The following is a 22,887-nucleotide window of genomic DNA, read 5'->3' as shown; positions in this document are numbered from 1 at the left end:
TATGGAGTAAGAGTTTTTAAATGTTATATATTTTAAAAATAATAAAATAAAAATAATTTAAAATGTTGCATTAGTCTACATTACTAATTTTAGAGATGTAGCAATTCAATCCCAGAGAATCTAACTTGTTTAACATTGCAAAACTGATTAACGGCCAGGTCTTCTGGCTCCTTCTTCAGGGTCCTCACTGAAACACACTATCTTCAGTTTCTCTCTGGCTTCAGAATATTCTTCTCAGCTAGGATACCAGACATAAGTCAAGGGCAAATGAAAGGTATAAGGGAATCAGAAAATATTCAAGAGGACAGATGTGGGAAGGAGATACGGAAGATACAATAAGGAGAAGCCTTGAAGGGCAATTTCCTCAGGTGATGCCAGATAATTTCCATTCCAGGCAGCAAATCTACCTGTTTGCAAGCATCAAAGCAAAGTCAGGACAAAGGATTTCACTGGACTAGAAGGCAGCTGCAGCACAAGACGAAAGCATCAAAGGATTGTAGGAGACAGGCATTCACAGCTGCCAAGAGTCCCGTCTAAATCAGCAATAATTAGTCTTATGTCTTACATTTTCAAAGTACTATAGAGTTTCCACAGAACTCCTACATGCAAGCTGGGGAGGCCAAGGCAAGCATCATCTTCCCATTTCACAGACGAGAAAAATGAGGTTTCAGGGAGGAAAGGTACCATTAAGTACAACTAGCAGAGCAGAGATGGAAACTTCAGTCCCATGATGTTCTCCCATAGTGATGTGACTTCTATCTCCTAGTCAGGTGAATTTACTAATAAAAATTAAAAACATTTCTTGAACTGCTAGATTTTGAAACTTGTTTTCTAAATCTTTTTTTTTTTTACACCACCTAGAAATTGTAAAGACCACAAAACTGGCTGAGAGTCTTTCTTCAGGCAAGTCAATTGATTCTTTTAAAATTGTTTCTTCTTTTCTGAAATGAGAAATTTGAGATAGTTGATCTTTAGGGTCCCTTTCCAATGTCTACCATATTCTATGTCATTTGATGGGGACTTTTTCTTAAGTAAAGCTCCCAATGTCAAGCTTCCTTAAACAAGCAATGTGCTGTAAGCAATTTCAAAATTTTAAAATAATACAAAGAAAATGCTTATTGGACACATATTATAATGACTGGACAACTTTTATTTCCATATCAAAATAGGCAAAAGGACAATGCTGCTTTCACTTCAGAAAGATTCCAAGAGAACCAACAAGGAAAAAGGAACACCTTGAAACATGACACCAGAGGAACAGTCTGGCTTTCTTTGTTGACCTTTGAAAAGCACACCCAATGAATAATAAGTTATGTCATAATTCAGGCCAGGTTCAGAAAGTTTAAGGGAAATGGGTAAAGTGCTCAGTTGGCCAAGGTACTTTTCAAATGTGAGTTTTCACCCCTGGTTAGTTATGAAGTCAATATAATCAGTAGCAATTGCATATTTTTAAAATGTAATGAAATAAATGATGGTAAGTTGTCAGAGTGTATCATAGAATGCAGCACAGTGGGAAGTCTGTTTTTTTTTTGCATAAAAGAATTTTTAGTGGTCAGATCCCAGTGAATAATGCCTGTCATTGCTTGATTCTGTTAACATGTGGTATTAGATATGCTCTTAAGAAAGTGTATAGTGCATCACCAAAAGTATTTAGTTTGGATTAGGTACAGTAAAAGAAAACTTCAAAAATCTTTGTTCTCTGATAGAATTTTTAAAATATAAAAACGGAAAAAACCCAAAGCAGTATTCAAAAATAATAAATGTCACCTTGGACTATGGCAACCCACTCCAGGATCCTTGCCTGGGAAACCCCTTGGGCAGAGGAGCATGGCGCACGATGGTCCAAAGGTTTGCGAAGAGTCAGACGTGCCGCAGTGATAGCAGCAGCCTTATCTAATAAAACACTCTGTGCCTGTTTCTTTTTCTCATGTCTTACTTATCCCTTAGAGGCAGTCTCACTCCCCCATCTAACCCTCACTCACGATTTCATAAGGTGGACAGTCTTGAGCTGACTCCAAGGGGCTGGTCCCTTGCTGAGCTCTGACTCTAGGTAGGCACTAGAGGAGGCAGGAAGACTGCTAGATGAAGAAAGGATGTGCTCCTTTCTGTTTTGCTTGCCGTTCTCGCCTTCACCCCGCAGCCCCCTCCCACCCCACCCTCCAGCACTGCGTCTGCACCCCGGACAGTTCATCCCAGTGGCTGCAGTTGGTTGCACGCTTCCCTCATTCTCAGAATCGGCCTCCTTGTGGTTTCTGAGAAACACAATAGCCAGTCAGCGTTTTCTCAGCAGAAGGCCTGTCCAGATCCATGGTTCCTTCTTCAAGTGTCTGGGTTCTAATAACTTCAACCCTTCCTATGAGCCCTCATCCTCAGAGCTGTAGCTTCTTCCTGCCATTACTGCCTTCACGAGACCTCAGTGCAGCACTGAGCGAAGTGTTATGGGCAGACAAGCGCCAGTCCTTGAAACGTTGGTTATTGTTTCATCAGAATGTCAATTAACTACATTGCTAAGCACACTGTTCAGTTCAGCTGACTCTTCTTCAGAGGTAGACTCTCTCAAAAGACGAAGCAGTGAGTTGATTTACATTCAAGTCAAGCTCCTTATCTCATGGCAGACTGGTAGCAAACAGATCGATTACTCTGAATAATACCGTCTTAGTGACTTGCTCTTGGTTTATAATCCTTTACATTATATTCATTCCAAGAATTACTCCTGTGGTTTCTGTCTCCTAATGGAGACCCTGACTGATAGAAAGATTAGGTAGAGATATATTTTGAGTAAACTTTAATTATTTATATGAATGTGTACAGGCTTTCCAGGTTTTGCTAGTGGTAAAGGACCCTCCTGCCAATGCTAGATACATAAGAGACGCAGGTTCAACCCCTGGGTCAGGAAGACCACCTAACCCACTCTAGTATTCTTGCCTGGAGAATCCCCATGGACAGAGTAGCCTGGCAGGCTACAGTCCACAGGGTCACAAAGAGTCAGACACAACTGAAGTGACTTACCACACACACACGCATGCATGTGTAGAAAACTGTGATATAAAATGTGCCCTATGGTCAAAAAATTGTTACTATATTAGCCTAATGGATAGATAACGTAGAAAAAAATATTTACCGAAGTCCCGGTTGCTAACGTATCTCATGGACTTCCTGTGACACTATATTTTTTAAAAATTAGTAAAGGAACACACAGAAAGTATTTAAGGAACTCTACTCAATATAAACTTCCACCTACAAATGAGAAAAAAGGTAATAATAAGTGAGAGATAACTTACTCTATTTTCAAAGGTTTGACATATGGTTCATTTCAAGACCTAGAAAAATGTATTAATTTGTACACGTACACCGTGTGCTGGGACTTCGGAGTACCTCAACTAACTCTGTGTCTTCTTTTATGAAAGTACTTGTCTCTGCCAATCATATTTATGGAGCAAAGAGTCACTTGTGTCAGCAATTACAGGAGCAGACTATTAAAACGATTGAAATAGTTTAGATTCTACATTTAAATACATTCTACTAACTCAACAATGACTTCACTTAATAGTTCACTAACGTGTGTGTAAGGTTTATGCCTGCCAGGGTCTACTTCCATCATCAGAGTTACTGCTGTCTCTAAAGGCAGCTTGGAGCTAGGAAAGAAAGACAGCATATAACATCTGCACACCTAAGCATTAGCCCCTCACCATAAATGAGGTGCACCCTCTTATCTGTCATCATAAAACTATAGAAAACATTTTGTTGATTTCCTATGAGTGAACACACACACACACAGACACACTTTCTTTGTAGGATGTCTGAAAATATGGGGCCAATGATTTCATCCTTTATTATAGAACTATTCATAGGGTGGCCACACAATTTATCACCTATACTGGGTCAGTACAAGAGGGAGGTAAGTGCCAAGGACCCTGAGACAATTCATGCAGGAAGTCAGCCTATGTCCTGCTCCAAAGATATGTTCACACATCAGCTACTGGAACTATGACACAATGGAGGGGAAATCAACACAGAATAAATGATAAAAAGTACAATAGATCAATATTTCTCTCATGCTTCTAAATATCTGGCATATGAAAACTATTTCTAGTCACATAGGGTCTTTTCTCATCATATAGCCTTTCTTTAGAAAAACTGGAATATGTTAAAAAATTAAGCACATGTGGCAACCATGACGGAGAAGGAAATGGCAACCCACTCCAGTATTCTTGCCTGGAGAATCCCAGGGACAGAGGAGCCTGGTCTATGGGGTCGCAGAGAGTCAGACATGACTGAAGCGACTTAGCAGCAGCAGGCAACCATGAGAATGCGCCTCTTAGATCTTGGACTGCTGGGAGTGTGGCTGACTCATGGCCCCAGTGCTGGGCACTAAAATCTACAGCTGTATTTTCGTGAAGGCTCCATTGCTCACAGACTGCTGGCAGCCCATGACTGAGCATGCCAGGAATATGTCAGCAAGCCCATTTCTGGGAGACGTACATCTCCTCTGATGATCCACAGTGGCTCCAGGGCTGCCCAGCGGCCTGACTGCATTCTCCTTGGAAAGGCACAGCAAGTGGTCTTAGAGCTCCATCCACACTTTCCTTCCTTCCCTCTCTCCAGCACTCATGGTCAGACTTACATTGTGGTCTGAAGGCTCTTCTAGCTTCCTGGCCACCTCCCTCTCCATTATCTTTTTGAGACATTTTGCTCATCAATTTCTTGCACATTTAATCTCTTCTTGGCATCTGTTTCCCAGAGGACTCAGACTAAGACAGCACAAGTGTGTACTGACATAAACTTAGTTTATACGTATTTTAAAACTTTCGATTGCCTTATTTCTCAATACAAACAATATTCTTAAACTGAGGGTACTTCAATCATTCATATATATATAGATATATATATGTATACATATGTATACATATATATATATATATAGATATATATATACACACACACACACTGAAAATCTACAATGACTTGGTAAATCCAGGGAAATAAGTATATTTTCCCCACAGGATTAAGCCAATTCGGGTTGGAAAGATTAACAACATTTAATAAATTGAAATATTCAGCCTGAATGTATATAAATATGGCAGAGAAAACTCAAACTATTCTTATTAGAGACTGACACTTCATAACTTCATTTAGAAAATGAGGTATTCACTAACAATGAGAAAACAGAAAGAGAAATTAAGGAAACAATACCATTCACCATTGCAACAAAAAGAATAAAATATTTAGGAGTATACCTACCTAAAGAAACAAAAGACCTATACATAGAAAACTATAAAACACTGATGAAAGAAATCAAAGAGGACACAAACAGATGGAGAAATATACCATGTTCATGGATTGGAAGAATCAATATTGTCAAAATGGCTATACTACCATTTTGCAATCTATAGATTTAATGCAATCCCTATCAAGCTACCAACGGTATTTTTCACAGAACTAGACCAAAGAATTTCACAATTTGTATGGAAATACAAAAAACCTCGAATAGCCAAAGTCGTCTTGAGAAAGAAGAATGGAACTGGAGGAATCAACCTGCCTGACTTCAGACCATACTACAAAGCCACAGTCATCAAGACAGTATGGTACTGGCACAAAGACAGAAATATAGATCAATGGAACAGAATAGAAAGCCCAGAGATGAATCCACGAACCTATGGACACCTTATCTTCGACAAAGGAGGCAAGGATATACAATGGAAAAAAGACAACTTCTTTAACAAGTGGTGCTGGGAAAACTGGTCAATCACTTGTAAAAGAATGAAACTAGAACACTTTCTAACACCATACACAAAAATAAACTCAAAATGGATTAAAGATCTAAATGTCAGACCAGAAACTATAAAACTCCTAGAGGAGAACATAGGCAAAACACTCTCCGACATCGATCACAGCAAGATCCTCTATGACCCACCTCCCAGAATATTGGAAATAAAAGCAAAAATAAACAAATGGGACCTAATGGAACTTAAAAGCTTTTGCACAACAAAGGAAACTATAAGCAAGGTGAAAAGACAGCCCTCAGATTGGGAGAAAATAATAGCAAACAAAGCAACAGACAAAGGATTAATCTCAAAAATATACAAGCAACTCCTGCAGCTCAATTCCAGAAAAATAAATGACCCAATCAAAAAGTGTGGGCCAAAGAACTAAACAGACATTTCTCCAAAGAAGACATACAGATGGCTAACAAACACACGAAAAGATGCTCAACATCACTCATTAGCAGAGAAATGCAAATCAAAACCACAATGAGGTACCATTACACGCCAGTCAGGATGGCTGCTATCCAAAAGTCTACAAGCAATAAATGCTGGAAGGGTGTGGAGAAAAGGGAACCCTCTTACACTGTTGGTGGGAATGCAAACTAGTACAGCCGCTATGGAGAACAGTGTGGAGATTTCTTAAAAAACTGGAAATAGAACTGCCATATGACCCAGCAATCCCACTTCCAGGCATACACACTGAGGAAACCAGATCTGAAAGAGACACATGCACCCCAATGTTCATTACAGCACTGTTTATAATAGCCAGGACATGGAATCGACCTAGATGCCCATCAGCGGATGAATGGATAAGGAAGCTGTGGTACATATACACCATGGAATATTACTCAGCCACTAAAAAGAATTCATTTGAATCAGTTCTAATGAGATGGATGAAACTGGAGTCCATTATACAGAGAGTAAGCCAGAAAGATAAAGACCAATACAGTATACTAACACATATATATGGAATTTAGAAAGATGGTAACGATAACCCTATATGCAAGACAGAAAAAGAGACACAAATGTAGAGAACAGACTTTTGGACTCTGTGGGAGAAGGCAAGGGTGGGATGTTTCGAGAGAACAGTATCGAAACATGTATATTATCAAGGGTGAAACAGATTACCAGGCTAGGTTAGATGCATGAGACAAGTGCTCGGGGCTGGTGCACTGGGAAGACCCAGAGGGATCGGCTAGAGAGGGAGGTGGGAGGGGGGATCGGGATGGGGAATACATGTAAATCTATGGCTGATTCATGTCAATGTATGGCAAAAACCACTACAATATTGTAAAGTAATTAGCCTCTAACTAATAAAAATAAATGGAAAAATAAATAAATAAAGGCAATCTTGAAATAAAAAAAAGAAAATGAGGTATTTAGATGCTAGGTATGTTAAAACTTTTACATCTAAAATTCTACGGTTTTCAAAATTTATTTATTAATTGATTTGTTTTTTTACTTTTTAGATTCTCTATCACGGGTGCATGGTATTTTTTAATTAATTAATTAATTTTATTTTTGTCTATACTGAGTCTTCATTGCTGCTCAGACTTTTCTCTAGTTGCAGAGAATGGGAACTACTCTCTAGTTGCGGTGCAAAAGCTTTTCATTGCGGTGGCTTCTCTTGCTGCGGAGCATGGGCTCTAGGTGCTGGGCTTGAGTAGTTGCGGCACATGGGCTCAGTAGCTGTGGCTTCCTGGTTCTGGAGCACAGGCTCAACACCTGTGGCACAAGGTCTTAGCTGTTCCAAGGCACGTGGGATCTTCTGGGATCAGGGATTGAACCCGTGTCTCCTGCATTGGCAGGTGGATTCTTTTCCACTGTACCACCAGGGAAGTCCCAGGTGTGTGGTGTTTTGAATTTGGTAAGTATCTCTTTAATGGGTTATAGAATTTTAGGGTAGAAAGGTTATTTAAGGTTACTTAATACACCCTACTTAATACACCTTAAGGCTTCCCTGCTGGCTCAGAGGGTAAAGTGTCTGCCTATAATGCAGGAGACCTGGGTTCGATCCCTGGGACAGGAAGATCCCCTGGAGAAGGAAATAACAACCCACTCCAGTACACTTGCCTGGAAAATCCCATGGACGGAGAAGCCTAGTAGGCTACAGTCCATGGCGTCGCAAAGAATCAGACACGACTGAGCAACTTCACTTTCAATACACCCTAGAAGATGAGTCATATCAGATTCATTCGCCCTAAAAGCAGAAAAAAGTTGTACAGTGCAAGTTGCCCAGGTATTTTTCTAACAGCACATGTAATAATCCATGTTTTGGATGCTGGGAATAAGAAGCAGCTGTGGCCTTTCACCTTTTAAAATTGGTCCACTACCCTGGCATTTTATTTTAAAATATTTAGGGTACTGTGAAAATTAGAAATACCTTGTTTTGATTTTTTCTGATGCTGACTTCATAACAACTTTTTTTCCTTATTGGTTAGATGGGCAAATATATAGTCCATTCCAACAAGCTAACAGAAATATATTTAAAGTTCTCCAAACAGAAACAACAACTACATTAGGTTAAGTTTCCTAACTTAACCAAAGAAGGAAGTCATCTGAAAGTCATGCTGAGGTTAAGGCAGGCTGATAAAGTGGGGGAAAGTACTAGAATAAGAGATAGCAGTGTGTGTTTCACTTCAGATTCAGCCCTTTCATAAACTCACTGTGTGACCTGTAGAATGCCACCTACCCTTTCTGGATTTCTGCTTCCTCAGCTGTGAAATGAAAGAGTTGGACAAGATAGCTTATGATGTCCTTTGCAGTTAGCTCAGTCATATGGATTCTATGTACACTTTTCTATCTTGCAGTATGACTAAACATTAAACCATACAGCTCATCCCAAACTGAGTGCTTCTTAGTATCAAAGGAAGAAACCCCCAATACAAATTAATCCAACAAGAACAACATCTAGATCTCTTTCCATTTTTAAGCCTTTATTACATATAGAAGCAGCTGAAACGGTTACAATCTAAGGAACAACAGTTTTCAAGCAAACATTCTATTGAGAAACTCTCTTACTGCCTTCTACAGAGCTACTGAGAACTAGGGAATGAAAACTACTATCGTTCCATTTGGTTCCATTCGGTCTGTGTAGGGACAGAATGAAGCAGAGCTGTGTCAAAGTGTTTCCTGTTCTGATGACAGATGGCCAGGCTTGCTGAATGAGAGCTTTTAAAAGAGACCACATCCTGCAGATCTAGGGAAAAGGGCAAAAAAGTGCTCCTGTCTCTCACCATCTCTCCTTGCTCACCATCATCAACAGAACCTGACGTGAATTTCAAACCGTGACCTCAGTTAGCAACTCGATATTCCCATGAAGCCCAGCTCTCCCAAGTCAGCTGAAATTCCATCCAAAGTTATTTCCTCTTCCGAGGTAGTAAAGTTGGAAGTATAAAAGCTCTATAGCCATTTTTTCTCTCTACAGCTCTACAGCCAATTCTTTTCATTTCCCCCCCCCCCCAGATAAGTAAACTTAAAAACTGGAACAGTAGGGTTCCAAAATAAGCACTTTCCACCACATTTATTTACCCCAGTTGAGAATGTCTTCATACTTAGTGTACAAAGTGAAGTTCATTCTTTTAAATCTATTCAAATGGCCGCTGGGCCCTGTAGTCTTATTAACTGAAAAATAAGTGCAGTTGCTAAAGGATAAGAGAAGAAGCAAAAAGAATATTTCCTCTAGGAGACTATGATACTGGGAAACAAGCATTATTTATAATAGAATTTGCCACAGGCAGACAATATCTTACAACTCAGACTCGAAAAATAAAAATATAATTTTCATACAAATATTTACATGAGAATTTACAAGTAAGGAATGTCACTTGGCACAATGCCCCACTTTGAAAATAAAAATGTGCCAAATAAAGATAACACTGATACCACTTTAAAGGTTAACACCATAAAATATTTTTAAAAATAAGTTTCCATCTTCTGCCAACTCACTATTGTATGACTGTGAGACTTGAAGTTAAGCAGCCTAACTGGTTACTGCTATTATATGTCTTCATGAGACAAAGTTAAGCAGCCTAACTTGTTAGTGCTATTAAGCAATGAAATAATGAAGAAAAAGACTATGACAGCCTCAAAGAATTGTTTTCATAGGTAACGGTGCCTTGGTTTCTGAAGAACAGCAAAGCACAGTCTAGGGAAGGAATGGAATTTTCCACTGGCACTTGGTGTCACCTTGTTGGTAGCTTTGCAAGACACTGAATTCTAATTTCTACTGGCAAAGGCTATGGTAATAACACACAATGCCACAACTGACCTTTTTCAGTTGTGTGATGTGGTAACTCTAACTTCTTTTTGAGCCTCAGATGAATTTTATAAGTTCCTAAAGCCTATGGGTAGCAGATAACCAACTAGAGTGGTCCGAGAACTTAGCAATATCTATCTGTGGAAAAACAAATTATTTTCAAAACTATTTTCTACATATGCCTAAAAGTTATTTACTATAAAGAATAAATCACCAATATTTTTATAAACCAAAGAAAACGCACAAATAACTCGTAGCAAGTCTGTTATGACTGCTTAAAATACTACTTCTGTCACAACATAAAACATGAGATATAGACTTACAGTTACATGAGAATTATATAAAATAATTTGACAGATCCTACCTTTTTCAGGAACCGGATTCCATAGGTAAATATATAAAGGCCATACGAAAATTTCCACCTGTGGAAAGTTTAAAAAGCATTCTATGATACTCAGTTTAAATATTTCATAGCACATTCTGAAATGAGTGAAAAAATTCCATTAAATGAATCCCCCCCCCAACACACACACAGCTTTGCCCCAACTAAACATAATTAGTGACTTCAATGCAGGCTAAACATGTATACTTACCATGAGTGGCATACAGTAAATATTTTAAATATTAATAATTATATTTGTAACAATTTTTCTTTCATTCAGTTATGTTTGCCCATTCACTCATCTTTTCTTCTTCCAGCATGTGAATTTCCTCTAGTTCATGGTTCATGAATGGATAGATTTGAACAATATGAAGGTATATAAGACAGTTTTGAATTCTTTGCCTGATTCAGAGATTAAGTAAATGACTTAAATGATGTTCATTTTTTTTTAAAACTTTAGTATTTTTAAAGTAGGTAACATTTTTTCCCTTCATCTTTCAACAAGTTTTTATTGGCATCTTTCTGGATATCACTAAAGGAACCTATCTGGAATCCAAACCATCCATCTGATGTACAACTGTTAGCAACAACCTTATACTATCCCAAACTCTGTCAAGCTGTTAGATGGTCACTTTTTTAAAGAGGAAAATCTTTAAGTTCTCTTTCAATGTTAAATGAATTGAATGTTTACCTCTTTTAAAGACTTTACATAAATACCAAGACTTTATGTAACTTATATATAGTGTGTGTGTGCATATATATAATATATGGTTACTGCAAAAAACCTCTTAACCTGGTACTCAATTACCAATTTCATTTTATTTTTCTGAGTGTAAATAGTTGTGCCTTTAAAAACTGGTTGATCAGATCTGAAAGAGACACGTGCACCCCAATGTTCATTACAGCACTGTTTATAATAGCCAGGACATGGAAGCAACCTAGATGCTCATCAGCAGACAAATCGATAAGGAAGCTATGGTACATATACACCATGGAATATTACTCAGCCATTAAAAATAATTCATTTGAATCAGTTCTAATGAGATGGATGAATCTGGAGCCCATTATACAGAGTGAAGTAAGCCAGAAAGATAAACACCAATACAGTATACTAACGCATATATATGGAATTTAGAAAGATGGTAATGATAACCCTATATGCAAGACAGAAAAAGAGACACAGATATATAGAACAGACTTTTGGACTCTATGGGAGAAGGCGAGGGTGGGATGATCTGAGAGAACAGCATCAAAACATGTATATTATCAAGTGTGAAACAGATTGCCAGTCCAGGTTGGATGCATGAGACAAGTGCTCGGGCCTGGTGCACTGGGACAACCCAGAGGGATGGGATGGGGAGGGAGGTGGGAGGGGGGTTCAGGATGGGGAACACATGTAAATCCATGGCTGATTCATGTCAATGTATGGCAAAAACCACTACAATATTGTAAAGTAATTAGCCTCCAACTAATAAAAATAATTGGGAAAAAAATAAAACAAAATAAAAAATGGTTGATGTTACAAAACAGAACTCCTGCGATCATGCTGCTCATGGTATCTTGGGTTACAAGTTGTAAGTGAACACAAAGGAGAAAGTGATTAGTCAACTTTGCCATGAGATAATTTGCTTTCTGTGTTTGCAAGCCATGTAAAAATCTCAAATAAGAATTTTTTTTTTTTTGCTCTTTGAGTCTGATTTATTTTTAGTTGAAGTATAGTTGACTTACAATGTCATGTTAATTTCAGATGTACAGCACAGTGATACATTAGTTATACATTATATATACATATTGTTTTTGTTGTTTACTAGCTAACTCATGTCCGACTCTTTTGCGACTGCCATGAACTATAGACCATAATTATATATATGGTCTACAGTATAGTATATATATGGTCAACAGTATGGTCTATATATATATATATATATATATATGTATATATATATATATTCTTTTTCAGATTAATTTCCCTTACAGGTTATTAAAACATATTGAGTAGAGTTCCCTGTGCTATGCAGTAGGTCCTTGTTGTTTATCTATCTTATTTATAGTAGTGTGTATATGTTAATTCCATTCTAATTTATCCCTTTCCCCTTCCCTTCTGATAAACCATAACAAGTAAGATTTTTTTGTAAAGGTTATTTGAGGAGATGATTCAGGTTACAAAGCTCTTTTGAGGTAAGAAGAAAAGAACAATAATAGGGAGCTCAGAGAGCTGAGTAAGACTCAATGGTAGACACAAATGTCCCTGAGTTTCATTCCTGGACTGACCGACTCTTCAAACATCCTGGAATTCAAGTCAGAAGTAACCTTTAGAGAAGAGCTTTAAACTTTAGGATTGAAAATCATCAACTAATAATCCACAAAACCTGAATTCAGACAGGAACAAAAAGCAATGACTCTAAAACTTCTTACAAAAGCCCTCTTCTAAGTAAAGTCACTTTACTTACTGCAGTGTCAAAGTCAAGGCCTTAATTTTAACCCCATCTCCATTACCCATTTTTTTGGTGGCTGTGGGTGAGAGTATCTGTGTGTTTCTTTCTGTTAGGATGCATAAATTCTAAATCAGAAGTAAAGATCAGGTATGGCTCTAAGGGTGTGTAACGCATGCAGTTATACAGAGTATGATGCTAGGTTTAATGTTTTGCTGTTACTGTCTTGAAATTCTTAATAGTTGTTGAACAAGGAGCACCATATTTTATTGTTCATTGGTCCCTAAAATTATAGCGCTGATTCTGGTCAAGATTCATAGATTCTCTTAACTTTGATCAAACCTATTGATATCTCTTGACCTCAATTCCATCTCTATAATGGGAGAGCGGTTTATATTATACTGTTTTTGATATTTACACTGTTTTGATATACTGATGTCCTAAGGATTTGATGGAAAAAGTAATTTCCACTTCTCTCTAGTTCCTCTGACTCATGATTGTATTAAACCAGCCTAATTCATGCATTTGCAAGTTACTTTTTGGTCCCTGAAGACAAATGAATTCACAACTCCTAGACTAAATGATTTTTAACAGCTGTTTCAGCTCTAGAACACTTGTTGTTCAGTCATCAAGTCAAGCCCAACTCTTTGTGACCCAGTGGACTGCAGCATGCCAGGCTTTCCTGTCCCTCACCATCTCCTGGAGCTGCCCAAGTTCATGCCCATTGCATCGGTGATGTCATTCTACCATCTCATCCTCTGTTGCCCTATTCTTTGCCCTCTTCGCCTCCCCTTCACTGCCTTGTCACGTCAAAGGGACTTGCATAACTCAATGAAGCTATGAGTCATGCCATGCAGGGGCACCCAAGATGGATGAATCATAGTGGAGAGTTCTGACAAAACATGATCCGCTGGAGGAAGGAACAGCAAACTCCCAGTAAACTTGCCGTGAGAACCCCATGAACTGTATAAGATACTTAGATCAGGCAGTTTTTACGGATAACAAAAAAAGTTTATGAAAGTCATTGGAACCCCTATAATCACTCATGTAACTACATTTTCTTTCATAAAATGACCCAGTTTTCATAAGACGTAGCTTGTATTATAGGAACATGAATGCCTCCATCATTTGAATAACAATTTGTGATGAATATCTATAAGGCAGAGTTTATTTTCACCAAATATCTACAGAAGTAATATTTTCAAGGATTTTTCCACATTCAGGAAGTCCTTTGTTTTATTTTTATAGTTTCATGTAAGTTACAGTTTTAAATGGTGCCTAGCTACCAGCCATTGACACAACCCCTCTCAACCTCCCACTAAAATATCTATTAAAAAGAAAGGTAAATAAAGGTGCACGCAACCACAAAAAGGAAAACATGACCTTGTACCTATTGCAGGAATCAAAGAATTTACAGAAGAAAAAAAAAGAATAAGAATAAAATTAGAAATAAAAATGTAATTAGAGGCAACAAGAAACAAGCTATTGGTCTTAAAGGAAGTAGGAAAATCTGAGTATATCTTCCTGTCTCCACTTTTTACATCTTGCACAGAAATGCAAAAATCTGCATCACTCAGAAACCTAGACAGCCCTCTGTCATGAATGAAACTTTTGAGGCAGGAGGAGAATACCCCCACTCTGTCAATTCATGACTGTTCAAAAGATGAGTAAGAAAAAAGGAAGTACTTAGCACCCCGGGAATTCCAATTAGAGAGAAGGTGACTTAAGGGCAAAATGATTCATGGTGGTGTTGCGTTCTGGAGGTTGGAGTTCTTACAACCCATATAAGTGACAGAGAACAAGATATAGAGATAGCTGCTCTATGTGAAATTCTTCTGGTCCACTGAAAGTAGACCAAGGCCTATAGTCATCAACCTGCTACAAGGTCAGAGATCTAAAAGAGGACTTTTACCAGCAAAAAAGAGAACAGAGAGTGGGGTAAAAGTCAATCTATACATCTCTGCGAGCAGGTCTAGATGGATATTTCCAAATTCAGGAATGAAAAAAATCTAAATGTCAATACAGATCTACTAAGAAGTATTGCATAAATACGGAAAGAAAAGAGCATGCTAAGGATCCAAAGAAAGAACCATCTCCTAAAGTTAACTCCCTGGAGGAATCAGATGTCATTTTTAGAAAAGCATTTGGTGGTGTTAGATATGTCTCCTAAAATCAGAAAAAGAAAGCCACAAATTAGTAAAAGACCACTGGATAAGATAAAAAGAGATTATAAGTGAAACAAAAAAGCAATATAAGGATTCTAAAAATGAAGTGAAGGAATATTATTCACATGAGGGGGAAGGGAAGAAAAAATGTACACATGTCCTGCTAAAAATCAATGATGTAGAAGATAAACCATCTCCATAGGGCTGGAGAAAAGAACCAATAGATGAAAGAACACCTAAGATCCAGAGAATCAGAAAAATCAAGTCTAATTATAGCTGCTTCTGAGAAAACTCAAGTGAAGGCTTTAAACAGAAGGAATAACCAAAGATACAACTGGAAAAAAAAATTGACTGAAAAGAATAAGGTCAAAATTGTATTCTGAACAATATCAATTCAAAGCCACATCCTGACAAATTTTGAATCCTTGGGTTAAAAAAAAATCCTTCAATATCCATGCACAAAAACAAAAAAATCAATATACAAATCAATTGAAAATGCCAGGACATGGAAGCAACCTAGATGCCCATCAGCAGACGAACGGATAAGGAAGTTGTGGTACATATACACCATGGAATATTACTCAGCCGTTAAAAAGAATTCATTTGAACCAGTTCTAATGAGATGGATGAAACTGGAGCCCATTATACAGAGTGAAGTAAGCCAGAAAGATAAAGAACATTACAGCATACTAACACATATATATGGAATTTAGAAAGATGGTAATGATAACCCTATATGCAAAACAGAAAAAGAGACACAGATGTACTGAACAGACTTTTGGACTCTATGGGAGAAGGTGAGGGTGGGATGTTTCGAGAGAAGAGCATGTATATTATCTAAAGTGAAACAGATCACCAGCCCAGGTGGGATGCATGAGACAAGTGCTTGGGCCTGGTGCACTGGGAAGACCCGGAGGAATCGAGTGGAGAGGGAGGTGGGAGGGGGGAGAGGGAGGTGGGAGGGGGGATCAGGATGGGGAATACTGGTAACTCCATGGCTGATTCATGTCAATGAATGACAAAACCCACTGCAATGTTGTGAAGTAAATGAAAAAAAAAAAAGAAAAAAAGAAAATATGTCACCATCAAAGGAAGAAATATCCAGTGGTCTTAACTTTTCCTTTGCATCACTAAATTTATAGAAAAGAGAGAACACTCCATCAAAGAAAGCTACTGCCAACCAAATTGCTTTCATTTGTTAAAAAGAAAAATATGTAAAACATTCTCAGATAATCAAAAGCTCTGAAAATACATTACTCTTTAACCATTACTAAACAAATTACTTTGGTCAATCCCAACCCACGGAAATACAAACAAAAGTTAAGAATTCAAAAAGACTGATTTTAGAATAAAAGGAATATTGTTAACAACATAAATAATTGTTGTAAATTTCATGGGGCAATTTGAGCAAATAATGTCCAATTAAACACTACTGTTCTTAAGGGGCAATTTAGTACAAAATATTTAAAAACAATAATCAAAGGATGAATTCTCAGATTATATTCCTGGAAGGAGGGACTGGAGAAGGGAAGCATTAAATTTATTCTAATACAGAGAAATTTCAAGACACTGTGGTCATGGTAAGAGAAATATAGTTGAATTCATGTCAATGTATGGCAAAATCAATAGAATATTGTAAAGTAATTAGCCTCCAATTAAAATAAATACATTTATATTATTAAAAAAAAGAATGTTTCTTTAAAAACTTAGAGGATGTCTGGTTGAAGATGGCAATGTGGGTGCATGAATTTACCTATGTGCCTTTATGAATGCAGCACTAAACAGGCAGAAGAGGAATTTTGTTAAGGAAAGAATAAACTTTAAAGGACACAGACGACAGGGTTGAGGATAACCACCCCACAGTGGAGCCTGTTGTCAGAACCAAGGGCTGGCTGGATCCTAAGCTGTGGTTGGAGGATGCTCTGAATCACCAGAGAATCCCAGAAAGATTCCAGATGAGAAAGCAACTCTGCAAGGGAGGAACCTCTATTGGACAGAGAGGCCTCAGGACTAGCTTGCCCAAGTCCAGACTGTTGCTAAGTGGCAAAACCAGGACACAAACCTAGTGCAACACTGACTCGAAAGCCTCCTCTCAAATTCCACAGAATTAGCATGCATTTCTCTGCCTAGATGTGTTCCACACTACAGTTGTTTGGACATGGAAACCTTTTGTAGCCATCAGGCCCGAAAATGAGAATGAAAAATGTGGCCAGTAAAAACTACCACCCACAGAACCTGCTTTATTGTCCTTATACAATAAGGCTGAAAGGGTTCTTTGTCAAAATAAGACTCATAAAACGTGCCATAAAAGCAGAGAATCAGAGTGTTGAGGTCTTGTGTTTTACTGCCAGGTCACTCACGTGGCACCGGGGTTGATCGAGGAGGCAGATGCAGGGACAGACATCCAGAAGCAGGTCCCTGAGCTCAACTCAGCACACCAACCTCGTGAAAGGAGAACAGCCCATGGGGCCAATTTCTTTACAACATTTCTGGAGTACCTGCTCTGGGTTAACAGCTGTTCTGAGCCCTTTACAAGCAGAAAGTCATTCAGTGAAAACTATTTCACACCACAAAGTAGGGACTATTAACATCATCCCTAATTTTCCTTCCAATGAGGAAACAAGCCCAGAGAGGTTCACTGACTTGCCAAAGGTCACACAGCTAGTAAGAGGGAACACAGGACTGCAAACCAGGCAGCATGATTTCAACATCCCAGCTCTTAACTGTTAGGCTCTGCTGCCTCTTCTTGACGTTATACACCTGAAAACTGAAGACAATGTATTCAGCCGAAATGGTATTTCCAACCAAGGGGCCATTCATAGACACCACATGATGAGAACAGTCTCTGTCCTGATGAACAGAAACTAGCTGCTTGCAAAACTGGAAGTAGGGAAGGCTGCACTGGGGATTCTTCTCAATACCAGGGCACTTAAACAATACTGAGTGTGTTCCCTAAAGTCACCAGTAATATCCCAGGACCCTTCTCCGTCTCAGCCACTCATCTTGTCCATGTACTGCAACATTATCCCTCCTTTGAGATTTATGTCAAATGCTAGCTATTCCATGAAGCCACCTTTTCTGAGCACTGCAACAATGAAAGCATTAAATTCTCTGATGGTGTGTGTCTTACCTCCTCATCTTTGATTACAGCCACAAACCTCTGACTTGCTTGTGAGCTCCAAGTAGGCATGACTGAAGATTATTTATCTTTGTGTTTCTGACAGCAGAGTGTTTGGCAAGAAATAGTTCCTAAATTGACATCTGAATTTTTATTAATGGTATGAGCACTCACTCCCTTTAACTTCTCTACTTATAGGTTTATTTTAATCAAAATAGTCTTTAATCAAATAATTTTATCAACTATTTCCAGAAACTGTGCAAAATATGAGTAAGAAAGGGGAAAGACATGCCAAATGCTTCTAATGCAGTTTTTTTACATGACCAATATAGAAGAAATTTGGAATCAAAGAAAGTCAACTCTGGAATGGTCTAAACAATAATTAAAAAATACTGTTACTGAATGAAAAACTAGGATGCCTTATTAGAACACATATTAGCATGTAGTTCCTTTGATCCTGATAGAATTTATCCATTTGAGACATTTCACATTTTCACTGTTTCATCATTTAAGGTTAAAAAAAAAACTGCTTACCAAATATATGAATAAAGTGAAGTAGGGCTTACATCTTTTTTTCATGAAATTTAATATAAATTTCATATTAAACTTCATATATCTTGCAAATTATTACAAATGAAGTGAGACTACTATTGTTGTTCGATTGCTAAGTCATGTCTGCCTCTTTGTGATCCCAAGGACTGCAGCATGCCAGGCTCCTCTGTCCTCCACTATCGCTCAGAATTTGCTCAAATTCATGTCCATTGAGTTAGTGGTGCTATCTAACAACCTCATCCTCTGCTACTCACTACTTCTTTTGCTTTCAATCCTTCCAAGCATTAGGGTCTTTTCCAATGAGTCAGTTCTTTGCATCGGGTGACCAAAGTATTAGAGCTTCAGCTTCAGTATCAGTCCTTCTAATGAATACTCAGGATTGATTTCCTTTAGGATTAGCTGGTTTGATCTGCTTGCAGTCCAAGGGACTCTCAAGCGTCTTCTCCAGTACCACAATTCCAACGCATCAGTTCTTCAGCACTCAGCCTTCTCTATGGACCAACTCTCATATCCATACATGACTACTGGAAAAACCACAGCTGTGACTGTACGGACCTTCGCCAGCACAGTGATGTCTCTGCTTTTAAATATGCTGTTTAGGTTTGTCATAGGTTTTCTTTCCAAGGAGCAAGTGTCTTTAAATTTCATGGCTGCAGTCACTATCCTCAGTGATTTTGGAGCCCAAGAAAAGAAAATCTATCACTGCTTCTACTTCTTCATAGTGAAACTATGGAGTTCAATAAATGAAAAAATATTCTGAAATTAGTTAGTAAAGACTTTGTACACCAATACAGTTGTCTGTCGGTATCCATGGGGAATTGATACGAAATAACAGTGTCAAATATCAAAATCCAAGGACGCTAAAGCCCCTTATATAAAATGGTATACTGTTTGCCTGCAAACTATACACATTCTCCTATACACTTTGAATCATTTCTAGAATACCTAATACAATCTAAATGTTATGTAAATAGCTGCTGCTGCTGCTGCTAAGTCACTTCAGTCGTGTCCGACTCTGTGCGACCCCACAGACGGCAGCCCACCAGGCTGCTAAGTGAAGTGAAGTGAAGTTGCTCAGTCGTGTCCGACTCTGTGCGACCCCACGGACTGCAGCCCACCAGGCTTCTCTGTCCATGGGATTCTCCAGGCAAGAATACTGGAATGGGCTGCCATTTCCTTCTCCAACCACCAGGCTGCTAGTATGTGGCAAATTCAAATTTTGCATTTTGAAACTTTCTGGGCTCATTTTTCCCAAATATTTTCAAACCATGGTTGGTTGAAATTTGTGGAAATGGAACCCACAGACACAGAAAGCCAACTGTACTTTACATAAATCTATCCTTTCACCTCCCAAGGATCAAACCTGGGTCCCCCACATTGCAGGCAGATTCTTTATCATCTGAGCCACCGGGCAGCCCCACAAAGAAGGTTAAATTCCTGTTTTTTTTACTGAAAACCTCAAAGCTTATGACTTTCATAAGGTATGAACAAAGCTACAGTATAAACATGGTATACTCATATTTCATCATTTCTCCAGTCAAGTACATCAGGACTTTAAAAAACCCTTCAAAAAGGTTTCTATGTATCAGATACACTCACTTCCACAAAGTTTTGAAGTGAAGTTAACTGTGGCTTCAAACTTAATAGCCATCTTAATCATCATCTTTATGAAGTGAACAGTACTTCTATTTACTAGGTGTTCCTTGAGGATCAACTAAGTATTTTTATGTTAGTAGTAGCTGCATTCCTTGAGCACTCACTTTATGCCTGGTACCATCATAGACTTTTCTATGTACTAACTTATTCTCATCTTATGAGAACCCTATGGGGTAGATGCTATCACTCCGATCCTACGGACATGGAGAAATAATTTAGGTCACTTGCCTAAAAGAACAGTTAGCAAGTAATGAATTTGGGGATTCAAACCCAGGCAATCTGATTCCAGGAACCACACTCCTTTCTACTACATACTGCCTCTTTATTTTAACATAAAAGTTAAAATAGAAGTTATATTTTTTATTGCAAAGTACATTACTCTATAGCTTTTTCTCCAAACATATTAAGCAAAATCAGTGGAATTACTCTGACAGCTACGGCCTCCGCTTTCAAGCTCCTTTTCAATGCTAAGGCAGGAAGGCAAATAAAACTCTCTGTTGTCTTCTCTTCCTCTCTCCACGAATGTTAAGCATACACTCGAAATGAGATGACTTGGCAAGAGCCCTGGTTAAGCGTCAGTGTCATGAATGTGTGATGCTTACCCTCGTAGGACAACAGCTTACTGAGGGCAAAGATTTGGTCTTACAGGTATTTGAGTGCAACACTGGTATATTTCTGTGTACATAAATCAAAGTTATCCATCTCCCAATTTTTATGTTTGAACACAAGCTTTTCTTTTTTATTATTTTTAGTTAACTAATTTATTTATTGCAGGCTAATAGCTTTACAATATTGTAGTGGTTTTTGCCATACTTTGACACAAATCAGCCATGGGTGTACATGTGTCCCCCATCCTGAATCCCCCACCCATCTCCCTGCCCATCCCATCCCTCAGGGTTGTCTCAGTGCACCAGCCCTGAGCGCCCTGTCTCATGTATCGAACCTGGACTGGAATCTATTTCACATATGGTAATATACACGTTTCAATGCAATTCTCTCAAATCATTCCACCCTTGCCCTCTCCCACAGAGTCGAAAAGTCTATTCTTTATATCTGTGTCTCTTTTGCTGTCTCGCATATAGGGTCATTGTTACCATCTTTCTAAATTCCATATATATGAGTTAATATACTGTATTGGTGTTTTCCTTTCTGATTTAACTCACTCTGTATAATAGGCTCCAGTTTCATCCACCTCATTAGAAATGATTCAAATGTATTCATTTTTAATAGCTGAGTATTTAATATACAATATTATTTATTACACAATATTTAATACACAATACACAATATTCCATTGTGTATATGTACCACAGCTTGCTTATCCATTCATTTGCTGATGGACATCTAGGTTGCTTTCATGTCCTAGCTATGGTAAACAGTGCTACAATGAACATTGGGGTACATGTGTCTTTTTCAATTCTGGTTTCCTCAATATATATGCCCAGCAGTGGGATTGCTGGGTCATATGGCAGTTCTATTTCCAGTTTTTTAAGGAATCTCCACCCTGTTCTCCATAGTAGCTGTACTAGTTTGCATTCCCACCAACAGAGTAAGAGGGTTCCCTTTTCTCCACACCCTCTCTAGCATTTATTGTTTGTAGACTTTTTGATGGCAGCCGTTCTGACTGGCGTGAGATGGTACCTCATTGTGGTTTTGATTTGCATTTCTCTGATAATGAGTGATGTTGAGCATCTTTTCATGTGAACACAAGCTTTTCTTTTTTTTTTAATTTTTTTCTTTTCAATTTATTTTTATTAGTTGGAGGCTAATTACTTTACAGTATTGTAGTGGTTTTTGTCATACATTGACATGAATCAGCCATGGATTTACATGTATTCCCCATCCCGATCCCCCCTCCCGAACACAAGCTTTTCTTAACAGCCTTGCTCTATGGAATAGCCTTGTTTTTTCACCAGCGAAGGTAGTGATCCCAGGGGGTCCATCCACACCCTTTTCTACCAATGAAATCAGGTTCAGAGAAATGTGTAACTTCCCTATGTTCCCAGATAACTTGGTGAAAGAAAACAGGGCTCCTCATTTTTCACACCAGGTCTCCTTTGTCTACATCTTAAAGCCTCATAGCCTTAAGGTCTAGACTAGAAACAGATAATGACACCCTCAGTTCAGAAAATACTCAATGGACACCTGATACACTGCCAATTCTCTCAGGAGGCATGTAATGTCCATTAGTGCACAGACATCAAATTTCACAAATTAAGCCAACATTAATTTTTTTTTTTTTTAACAGAGCCACAGGTGCCAGACTTCTGATCATCTGGGTAGTTGGTGGGTTGGCTGGATTTTTGGTTTGTAGAACAAAATTAGGTCCTTCAATTATGTTTTGCATTCAGTAAGTCTAACAAAGCCATCAGACATCACTGAATCATGTTAATGATGCAGACACATATTTCTTTCTTGTTCCACAGGTTTTTAGCCAAAATACCTCCCCTCAAAGATTAGACATGGGTTTGACCCCTGAGTTGGGAAAGATCCCCTGGACTAGGAAATGGCAACTCACTCCAGTATTCTTGCCAGGAGAATCCCAGGGACAGAGGAGCC

At 38.3% G+C, this 22,887-nt stretch overlaps 1 protein-coding gene across 3 annotated transcripts in view; it reads right to left on the bottom strand.

The window, feature by feature from the left end:
• The window catches only part of CERS6 (ceramide synthase 6), a 329,104-nt gene that overhangs the window by 127,519 nt on the left and 178,698 nt on the right, over positions 1-22,887 (bottom strand). For all 3 annotated transcript variants that reach the window (XM_043488025.1, XM_043488027.1, XM_043488026.1), the window contains exon 4: positions 10,388-10,445. In XM_043488025.1, the coding sequence (XP_043343960.1) occupies positions 10,388-10,445 (58 nt within the window). The remainder of the gene's footprint in view (positions 1-10,387; positions 10,446-22,887) is intronic.

The sequence above is a fragment of the Cervus canadensis genome, chromosome 15 (assembly GCF_019320065.1).
Source record: "Cervus canadensis isolate Bull #8, Minnesota chromosome 15, ASM1932006v1, whole genome shotgun sequence".
Lineage (NCBI taxonomy): Eukaryota > Metazoa > Chordata > Mammalia > Artiodactyla > Cervidae > Cervus > Cervus canadensis.
The sequence above is the reverse complement of the archived record's forward strand: the minus strand, read 5'-3'. Positions and strand labels throughout refer to the sequence as shown.